We start from the raw sequence: 10,084 nt of genomic DNA, 5'->3' as shown, positions 1-10,084 counted from the left end.
TAAAAAAAGTTCCTGCATAAAAAAATAAAAGCGCAATATAACGAATATAAATAGATAGAAATTACAGCTACTTCCCACTACGAGTATCTCGAAAATACAAAAGTTCCTTACATTTTACACAATCCCTACCAATATATAATGTTTTACACAACAATTTATTAATGATTCATAAAGAAATTGTTTATTATTTCATTCTGCACCGTCTCGATTCGCCGCAAGTACTGCAGCTCGGTCTTTAGGCGTTCCAGCTCCACAGTTTTCTCAAAAGTCTCGTATTGATCGACTTGCTGCTTCCTCTGGCGCACACTGGATATGGTCTTTAGTTGATTTTGGGTACCAATGCACAGCAGTTTTTCCTTATCCACATCTTTCACAAACGTTTTGTATATTTTCCAAAAATCAAAGGCTAACTTCTTGAAAGTGTTAAAGTTTTTGGAGTACTGTAAGCACTCCTGTTTGAACTTTATTTTGTCACCGACAAGGCTGGGGTTTTCGACGCGCAGTCTGTAGATATCGTCTATAAACAGGCCAACTTTTTGCAGCTCCTCCATCTTGATGTTAGGCTGAAAATGTTATGTATTTGCCCAAAATATGTTTAGCCTTCCGTTGCCATTGACAACTTAACAAAAATCGTATACCGATTTTAATCGACGGTGCGACCTAACTATCGCCGGCCGTCAGAAGTCACTTTAAATTAAGTTCAGTAGGCTTCTTATTTATTCTAGTATTCTTATTTTCTACATATTTTAGTTAGTTTTAAAGTTGTGGCAGCTAATTGTCACTGCTTGGACCAGCACTGCTTTGCAGCTTCGCGGTCTCCGATTTTCACTGCAACTGTAATCGAGATTTGTATCGATTCCCTCGTGAGTGAGTGACCCATCCCTAGGACCAAATCAATAAGTTTACTTTTCTTCTTTTGCCTTGTTATTATTTTCCTCCGCGCTAACTGGCGGTTGCGCTGCTGGCATTACATCATTGGAGGGTGAGGATTCAGACCCGGCCGGGCGCAACACGATGGCGGAGCGGCATTTGGAGATGGAGAGCGTTCGCCTGGCGACGTTCGGGGAATGGCCCCTCAACGCCCCCGTCTCCGCCGAGGATCTGGTGGAAAATGGGTTCTTCGCCACGGGCAACTGGCTGGAGGCCGAGTGCCACTTCTGCCACGTTCGCATCGACCGCTGGGACTACGGCGACCAGGTGGCCGACCGTCACCGCCGGTCCTCGCCCATCTGCTCCATGGTGCTGGCCCCCAATCACTGCGGCAATGTCCCGAGGAACCAGGAGAACGACCAGGAGGGCAACAGTGTGGTGGACAGCCCTGCGTCCTGCGCCTGTCCCGACCTCCTGCTGGAGGCCAACCGACTGGAGACCTTCAAGGACTGGCCAGTGAGTAGCCCGCACTGGTTTCCCTTGATTTCGCAGGGCTTGCTCGCTGGTGATTCACCAAAGCGTGGTTTTTAATCACTGTGTGCTTCCAGCTGAGCAAATACACATGCTTACATAGATAATAAGTCGCATTAACATCTCCAAGGGAATCCCAGTTGAAATAATCAATATAGTACACTCTACAAATCCGAGTATAAGCACTCAGTTCAATGATCATAGATGTTAAACACTGATGCAGAATACCAAACTTATTGGTGACACTTAAGGGACTACTTTAAATAAGCTAAGAACTTTATGAGTACCACTGCATTAAAGAGCTCTTACCATCTTTCTTCCAGAATCCCAACATCACGCCTCAGGCCCTGGCCAAGGCTGGCTTCTACTATCTAAACCGCCTGGATCACGTTAAGTGCGTGTGGTGCAACGGAGTGATTGCCAAGTGGGAGAAGAACGACAACGCCTTCGACGAGCACCGGCGCTTCTTTCCGCAATGTCCCCGGGTTCAGATGGGTCCGCTCATAGAGTTCGCCGCTGGGAAGAACCTAGACGAGCTGGGCATCCAGCCCACCACTCTGCCAATGCGTCCAAAGTACGCCTGTGTGGACGCCAGAATGCGAACCTTCTCTGACTGGCCCATTGCCAATATCCAGCCCGCGGATGCCTTAGCCCAGGCTGGCTTATATTATCAGAAAATAGGCGACCAGGTGCGCTGCTTCCACTGCAACATTGGTCTGCGCTCCTGGCAGAAGGAAGACGAGCCGTGGCACGAGCACGCCAAGTGGTCGCCAAAGTGCCAATTCGTGCTGTTGGCCAAGGGCCCAGCCTATGTGAACGAAGTGCTCGCAGCAACGGCAGCCAATGCCAGATCCCCACCAGCCACGGCACCGGCGCCATCGCTTCAGGCGGACGCTCTGATGGACGAGGCGCCGGCTAAGGAGGCCCTGGCCTTGGGCATCGACGGAGGAGTGGTGCGCAACGCCATCCAGCGCAAGCTCTCGAGTTCCGGCTGTGCCTTCTCCACGCTGGACGAACTGCTGCACGCGATCTTCGATGAGGCCGGCGCTGAGGCTGCTTTGGAGGTGCGCGAACCCCCCGAGCCGAGTGCCCCCTTTTTGGAAACCTGTCAAGCCACCACAAGCAAGGCAGGGTCCGTGCCAGAAGTAGTGGCCGATTCCATGCCAGCCAAACCGCAGGTGGTGCCCGCTGCAGAAACCTCCAAGATCACAGACCAGCTGCAGAAGATGTCGGTGGCCTCGCCGAATGGCAACCTGTCGTTGGAGGAGGAGAACCGCCAGCTCAAGGACGCACGCCTCTGCAAGGTGTGCTTGGACGAGGAGGTGGGCGTGGTGTTCCTGCCATGCGGCCATTTGGGTGAGTAGTTGGAGTACCCCAATGCCTTGAGCAGTTACTAATCTCCTGCTTCCCCATAGCCACCTGCAATCAGTGCGCCCCCAGCGTGGCCAATTGTCCCATGTGCCGTGCCGATATCAAGGGGTTCGTGCGCACGTTCCTCTCGTGAAGCGGGTGTCCACACCATACCGAGTTTATCAGCTAGTTATTAAGCGAACCCATTGATTGCACCCACACAAACTACCACAGCGAAGTTCAAATTATCCGGTGATTAGCTAATGGAATACCCTTAAGCGTCTACAAAGTACTTGTCCAACTGCAGCTTTCCGTTTCCACTTGGGCAACGGTTGTAAGCTGTTACTAACGATCGCCCTGCGCCCGAGCGAAGCCCTTTCAGAGCAGACATACTGAGAGGTCTCAAATGATCAGCCCAGCTATCTGTCGGCAAGTGCATCGATTCTTCGGCACGACCGCAGACCACACATTTCTTGTTATTGTACTCTTATTAACACATTTATCTACTTTTGTTGTTCATGTTTACAAGCCGCTGATAGTATGGTCTACACACAACTATAGGCGAAACGCAACTGCGAAATAAGAATATATATGTAAATGTTAAACGTGACTTGCTGCCTTTAATTGTTGGGGGAGCACAAGGACCCATTTAATGAGTTGTTCCAAAAAAGGTCAACTTTGGCGGTTTTAGAAACTGTTTATATTAAAAGCCGTGTTGAACGTAACGTATATATAGTTTCCGAGATCTCAGCGTTCATACGGACGGACATCAAGATCAAGAAGATATGCTTTATATAGTATATAAATACCTATAGGCTCTACATACCTATTCCTTCTGCTACCTGTTACATATTGCCCGACGAACCCAGCATACCCTTTAACTCTGCGACTAACGGGTTTACAAAGGAATCAAAAGCTCGTAGGCACAGAGAGAGAACAAAAAGGGAGAGAGCTTTTCCCTTTCCAAGATCTTCCCGGCTCTGTCCCTCTCCCACACACACAACACTATTGTGTACGTGTATCTCTGTGACTTGTGCTCTCAGCAAAATGTTTATCGGTTATTTTGGGAGCGAATCAGGCTGAACAATCCCAACTGAACAGTTGGATTGCCGGCAAGCTGAAGTCGCGTCCTAAGTATTTCGCAACAAATGTGTTTTCATTTATTCCCATCATCCGTTGAGTGAATGCAACTTAGAAGGAAAGGTTTCCAGTTCCTTCTTTGACTTTACGGAATCAATTTGGGATGGAGAGGAATCAGGCGAAGACCAAGGGGTAGGGAATGTTTATATCAATTGACTCATCCAAAAAAACCGAAATGGTTCTGAAGCGCATAAGGTTTCAGGAGTTTGTATGCCCTAGCAGAGGGTATAATGATTTCAGTCAGAAGTTTGCAACGCAGTGAAGGAGACGTTTCCGACCCCATAAAGTATATATATTCTTGATCAGTCGATCTATCCATGTCCGCCTGTCCGTCCGTTTCTACGCCATCTAGTCCCTCAGTTTTAAAGCTATCGGGCTGAAAATTTCCCAAAAGTCTTCTTTCTATTGCAGGTAGTATATAAGTCGGACCAGCCGGATCGGACAACTATATCTCATAGCTCCCATAGGAACTATCGGGGAAAAAATTAAAAAAAAATTATACCATCGGTGTTTTTTAACATATAACCTTCTAAGCTCGGATATAACATTTTTAAATTAGTTCTGAATTTCGAATTAAATTTTATCCTAATCGGACGACTATATCATATAGCTCCCATAGGGACAATCGGAAAATTAGTGGTAAAATAATATTGAAAAATTATATCTTCGGTGTTTTTTAACTTATAACCTCCTACGCTTGCAAATAACATTTTTTATTTGGTTTTGAGTTTCGAGTTAAATTTTATCAAAATCGGACAACTATTCATATAGCTGTCATAGGAACGATCGGATAATTGATGGGAAATAATGTGAAACAAATTATAGCTTTGGGGCTTTTTGACATATTGTCTTATAATATTGGCAATATACATTTTTATATTTTTAACAATTTCGAATTTTAATAAAATTATTGAATATTTTTTATAACTGCAAGGGTATACAAACTTCGGCTTGCCGAAGTTAACTTCCTTTCTTGTTAATGATGTCATTCTTATAAATATATGTACATACATATACATATGTTAGTTAAGACAGACTTTATTTTTGGTGAAATTGTGTTTTGGGACCCTTTTAGGAGAATGATTGTTATGTTTTTGTATTAAAAGTTACGTCAAGATCACAAATTCCCTAACCCTATCATATAAGAGTTATTTATAATGCCTTAAAATATGGTCTCATGATCACTTTGAGTTGGAAGTGCAATAAAATGAATATGTTTCGCTTATATATTTGCCATGACAAAAGCAAAAATTTAAAACAATTTCGAAACATTACATCCCGTAAGTTTTAGACAGTCTGTCTATAATATATTTGTATTGTTTAATCGACCAGAACCTAAGTTGTTTTCCTTTTCTACCAAGATGCCAATATTTTTTTGATTAACAGCCCCAAATACACCATTGTGGGTCCAGGAACCATCCACTCGCACCGTGACTACAATGTGGCAGTCGCTGTGCATCACATCACGGAGCCTGTGACCCTGAGGGTGGGAATCTCAGGGCCCTCCTACACAGACACCCGGACCGTGGAGTTTTCCAGTTCTGATGGGGTCCAGCAGATCACCTTCAAGCTGCCACCCCTCGAGTCGGGAGCCTACAACCTAACTGCCGAGGGTGTCAGGGGGCTGGAGTTCAAGGACTCCACCAAGTTGTCATGGGAATGCATCAAGCCGTACATCAGAATCCAGACCGACAAGGGGCACTACAAGCCCGGCGATACGGTCAACTACCGTGTGATCTTCCTCAACGAGAACCTGCTGCCCGCACAGGTCGAGGATGAAGTGGTGGTCTGGTTTGAGGACTCCAAGAGGAATTGCTTCAAGCAAGAGAGGCACATCAAGGCCGCCGGTGAAGTGCTCGCTGGCAAGTTCGAGCTCTCCGAGTTTGCCTTGCTGGGAACTTGGTCCCTGGTGGTAACGCATGGCCATTATGAACGTCGGAGCGGTGAGAGAACCACGTTCGAAGTGGAGAAGTATGTGCTGCCCAAGTACACCGTCAAATTGGATGCTCCGAGGCGTTTTTCACTGAGAGACGGCGAATTAAACGTGTTCCTGAAGGCCAGGTGAGTAAAACCCTGAGTTAGCTTTTCCATGTTGTTCTCACCTCAGACTTATCGAATAGCTATACTTATGGAAAGCCTGTGAATGGCAAGGTTTTGGTAAATGTGCACATGCCCGAGTACAGTATTCGGGGTGCCAAAATGGGGCGCCAGGACTTTCCAAGACACTCTGTTATTGGCACTGCCGATATGGTCAATGGCAAGGCCAAGCTGAGCATGGACCTCAAGGAGCTGGCCAGCTTTGTGACGAACAAAAAGCAGTTTTATTATGCAAAAATCAGGGCCCTTGTCGTGGAGCGCTTCACCGGTGTAAGGCTCAGCCAATCGTGTGACGTCCAACTGCATCCTTGTCGCTACAGGATGTCCACCTTGGACTATCGCAACTCCCTCTTCGAACCCGACAAGGAACACGAAGTAGCCTGCAAGATAACACTCATCGATGGCACGCTGGTCGCGGACACTAAGTCGGTGGTGAAGGTGAGATCACGATCCCACATGGACTCCTTGATCCAGCCAATATCCTCCTTTTTTCCCAAAGGCAACATTTACCGAGGGAAATTACATCAACCACAGGTATGGAGAGAAGCATACGGTTCCAGATCCCTCCAAGATTGAGAAGAAAACGTTGGTGTTCGAGGCCCATTTGAATGAGTCGGGAGTGGCCACTTTCCAGGTGACCCTGCCCGATTTGCCAGACATTTTCAACATCACTCGCTACTACTCAATGGAGCTGCAGTTTGACGACGAGACCTCCGAGCTCCTCAATATTTACCCCTGTAGGGCGAAGAACAAAAATCCCAGCGAAGTAAAAGAAGTCAAGGAAGAAAAGGAGTGGTTCAGGGCCAAGGTGCAGTTGCCCAAGGACAGTCGGCTGTAAGTATCTGAGCTTCATCTCATTGCAAATATAGGTATATATTAGGTAAGGTAAATAAGGTAAGGTATATACATAAGGTAAGCTATACAAGGTAAGAAACGGATCAGATACTCATTCTTTTAACTAAAATCAAAACCCCTTTATTACCACCCCCTTGTTTATTTCAGCCTAAAGATAGGGCAGGAGTATCAAGTTACCCTCGAATCCAGTCGCCCGCTGCAACACTTTGTGTACAACATCGTCGGGCGCGGAAACGTCCTGGAAACGAAGCGCGTCGAGCTGGACGAGCCCCAAAACACCGCCAGTGTCACCCTGAAGCCCACTTTTCTAACTGCTCCCCGTGGTTGTCTGTACTTCTACTATGTGGACGAAACTGGTGAACTTCGTTACACGGAGGAGGCATTCTGCGTGAAAGTGGAGCTGCAAAACAAGATCGAAATCGAGGCCCCTGAGGAGGTGAAGCCAGGTGCCGAAGTGGATCTGATGATCAAGACGGCGCCAAAGTCCTTCGTTGGCCTGCTGGCCGTCGATCAGAGTGTGCTCATGCTGGGCGGGAACAACGCTTTGGACAAGGACCACTGGAGCTCTCGGCTGGGGAGTTACAATACGACTACTCCCTGGCAGGGAGGATACTCAGCGTTTCCCGGGGCACGCACTGGCGTGGTAACGATGACCAATGCCTACTTCTTCTACGATCTCACCCCTCCCCGATGGCATATGCAACAGCAACAGCAACTTATTCCATTTGGAGGCGACAGCACGGTGAGGATGTCAGAAGAGGGAAAGGAGCAACCAGCACCGTCCCCTGTCGTGCGAAAAAACTTTGGGGAGACTTGGATTTTCGACGATATTGAGAGCACGGAGCAGGAGGTCTTCAAGTGGGCGAAGACCATTCCCGACACGATCACCAACTGGGTGCTAACAGGCTTCTCGCTGCACCCCGAGAAGGGATTGGGTGTCACGGACGAGCGGGTGAACATCAGGACATTCCAGCCCTTCTTCGTCTCCATTCGCCTGCCCTTCTCAGTGAAACGCGGTGAGGCTATCAGCGTGCCAGCTCTGGTCTTTAACTATCTGCAGAAGGATCTGGATGTTGAACTGACCCTAGTCAACGAGGACGATGAGTTCGACTTTGTGGATGCCTGCAATGAGGTTATTGGCAGCCAGAAGCGTACGCTGAAAATCCGAGTGGCTTCGGACGCGGCGGGAGGTGCCTCATTCCTGATCCGACCCAAGGTCATTGGCAATATTCTGCTGAAATTCAATGCCATCTCACCGCTGGCCGGCGATGCCGTGCACAAAACGCTTAGGGTGATTCCCGAAGGCATCACCCAGTACCAGAACAGGGCCTTCCTTGTCAATCTCAAGGATGCGGGTGAATTTAGGAAAACTTTCGACTTGAGGTTCCCCGAAGAAGTAGTACCCGGTTCGGAACGCGTGGTATTCGTACTGGTGGGTGAGCTCCTCGGTCTGGTGGTGAAGAACCTGAAGAACCTACTGCGATTGCCCAGCGGTTGTGGCGAGCAGACCATGTCCAAGCTGGTGCCCAACCATCTGATCCGAGACTACCTGAAGAATGGCAAGAAGCTGACGCCTGCTGTGGACGCCCACATCAATAGGAACCTACTGATGGGCTATCAGAATATGTTGCACTATCGCCACGGCGACGGCAGCTTCAGTTCCTTCGGGCCCGGCAAGTGGAGAAGGGAGGCTAAGGACCGCTCGGGCTCAACCTGGCTGACTGCTTATGTCCTGCGTACGTTCAGCCAGATCCGGGATATCGTTGATGTGGATGAAGAGCTTTTGGCCAAGGGCTATGGGTTCCTGCTCACTCGCCAGGCGGAAAACGGTAGCTTCCGGGAAGAGGGAGAGTACTTCTACAGCTCCCAGCGATCTCCACTGACCATCACCGCAAACTGCCTTCTGGCGCTGCTGGAGCAAGAGAGACCCAACCAGGCGGCCATCGACAAGGCGGTGTCCTATCTCAGCGCCAATACGGCGGAGTCCCCGGAGCTCTTGCCCAAGTTCATTGCTATATACGCTCTGCAAAGGGCCAAGGCTCCAGACGCCGCCAAGCTGGTGGCCAATCTCGAATCCCTGGCCCTAAGGGAGAGGAACCGCACCTGGTGGACTGAAAAACCGGAGAAGCCTCGCGCTATCGGTTGCGTTCGGAGCCGGGACGTGGAGATCACCTCGTATGCTTTGCTTTCCCTCCTGGAATCAGAGCGGGAAACACCGCCGGCCGACACCGTTGTCAACACGGTTCGCTGGCTGGTGGCCCAGCAGAACAGCTTCGGAGGATTCGCCTCCAGCCAGGACACCGTGGTGGGTCTCGCCGCCCTGATTAGGTTCGCCCAGCGGCCAAGCTTTGAGGCACCCAAGTGGGAGGTGAGCGTCTCCAGCAGGGGCCAGGGCGAGAAGACCGAGAGGCTCTCTATATCGGAGAAGAATGTTCTGGTGCCCCAATCTGTTGAGTTCCCGTTGGGCACCAAGTCCTTGGAGATCGAGGCCAAGGGCACAGGCGCTGCGCTCGTCCAGATCAGCTATCAGTATAATGTGCTGGACAAGGAGCCGAAGCGCAGTTTTAAGGTTGAGACCACCGTCCTGCCCGGGACTTCGCCGGCCAAACTAAGGTTGGGCGTTTTCGTGGACTTCGTGGAAAAGGGCCACGCCAACGAGTCGAATATGGCCATTCTGGAGGTTTCCCTGCCTTCCGGCTACACCGCCGACGGGGAAAGCTTCAAGGGCATCCGAGAGATCGAGCGTGTGCGGGTAAGTTTTGCGGCCCACTAAACTTCTGAGAGCCAATAACACATTCTTTACTTTCCCTGCAGTTGGTGGAGACCAGGAATGATGACTCCGTGGTGGTTGTCTACTTCGAGAACCTGGCCAAGAACGACAGCAAATGCATTCCCATCGAGGCCTTCAGGACACATTTGGTGGCCAACCAGAAGCCATCCTCCGTGATCCTGTACGACTACTATGACACGGACAAGAAGGCCACCGAATTCTACTCCATCGACTCAAAGCTGGGGGATAGTGACGGTCCAACCCAAAAGGCATAATTGTTCAAACCCACTCGAACCAAAAGTACTCTCTGTCTTACCTCAAATAATAATATAATAGATGTTATAGATCTATGCACTTTGTTCACTGGTAAAGCCTGTTTTCAGCGGTATTCAGATGATCCTAGGAAATACCAGAATAATACCAAATTTAGCGAATAAACTTCGATGAGCGCCGCTTGCCGCGTGCCAAAGA

The 10,084-nt window shown here is 49.1% G+C and overlaps 3 protein-coding genes across 3 annotated transcripts; 2 read left to right on the top strand and 1 right to left on the bottom strand.

Annotated features, from left to right (window-relative positions):
* Window positions 1-58: 58 nt before the first annotated feature.
* LOC108030149 (uncharacterized) lies at window positions 59-877 on the bottom strand. The gene has a single exon (XM_050887713.1). It carries the CDS (start codon window positions 549-551, stop codon window positions 159-161), a length of 393 nt encoding a protein of 130 aa, XP_050743670.1. The 5' UTR covers window positions 552-877; the 3' UTR covers window positions 59-158.
* On the top strand, window positions 877-3,361 carry LOC108030148 (death-associated inhibitor of apoptosis 2). The gene is made up of 3 exons (XM_017102868.3): window positions 877-1,386; window positions 1,725-2,757; window positions 2,817-3,361. The coding sequence occupies exons 1-3, from the start codon at window positions 1,015-1,017 to the stop codon at window positions 2,903-2,905; spliced, it is 1,494 nt and encodes a 497-aa protein (XP_016958357.1). The 5' UTR covers window positions 877-1,014; the 3' UTR covers window positions 2,906-3,361.
* A 388-nt stretch (window positions 3,362-3,749) lies between these two features.
* LOC108030388 (alpha-1-macroglobulin-like) lies at window positions 3,750-9,955 on the top strand. The gene is made up of 6 exons (XM_017103271.3): window positions 3,750-4,023; window positions 5,278-5,952; window positions 6,012-6,426; window positions 6,488-6,822; window positions 6,991-9,595; window positions 9,658-9,955. The coding sequence occupies exons 1-6, from the start codon at window positions 3,995-3,997 to the stop codon at window positions 9,886-9,888; spliced, it is 4,290 nt and encodes a 1,429-aa protein (XP_016958760.1). The 5' UTR covers window positions 3,750-3,994; the 3' UTR covers window positions 9,889-9,955.
* The last annotated feature ends 129 nt before the right edge of the window (window positions 9,956-10,084 follow it).

Source organism: Drosophila biarmipes, chromosome 2R (assembly GCF_025231255.1).
Source record: "Drosophila biarmipes strain raj3 chromosome 2R, RU_DBia_V1.1, whole genome shotgun sequence".
In the NCBI taxonomy this organism is placed as follows: Eukaryota; Metazoa; Arthropoda; class Insecta; order Diptera; family Drosophilidae; genus Drosophila; species Drosophila biarmipes.
Note: the sequence above shows the minus strand (reverse complement) of the source record. Positions and strands in the feature narration are given on the sequence as shown.

What these genes read in the sequence shown, in the direction of transcription:
- LOC108030388 (XM_017103271.3), top strand. Translation starts at nt 3,995, where the DNA reads ATGGAGAGGAATCAGGCGAAGACCAAGGG. An exon ending in AATCAGGCGAAGACCAAGGG is followed by an intron (nt 4,024 to 5,277) that starts GTAGGGAATGTT and finishes TTTGATTAACAG; the next exon opens with CCCCAAATACACCATTGTGG. An exon ending in AACGTGTTCCTGAAGGCCAG is followed by an intron (nt 5,953 to 6,011) that starts GTGAGTAAAACC and finishes CTTATCGAATAG; the next exon opens with CTATACTTATGGAAAGCCTG.
- LOC108030148 (XM_017102868.3), top strand. Translation starts at nt 1,015, where the DNA reads ATGGCGGAGCGGCATTTGGAGATGGAGAGCGTTCGCCTGGCGACGTTC. An exon ending in AGACCTTCAAGGACTGGCCA is followed by an intron (nt 1,387 to 1,724) that starts GTGAGTAGCCCG and finishes TCTTTCTTCCAG; the next exon opens with AATCCCAACATCACGCCTCA. An exon ending in CCTGCCATGCGGCCATTTGG is followed by an intron (nt 2,758 to 2,816) that starts GTGAGTAGTTGG and finishes GCTTCCCCATAG; the next exon opens with CCACCTGCAATCAGTGCGCC.
- LOC108030149 (XM_050887713.1), bottom strand. Translation starts at nt 551, where the DNA reads ATGGAGGAGCTGCAAAAAGTTGGCCTGTTTATAGACGATATCTACAGA.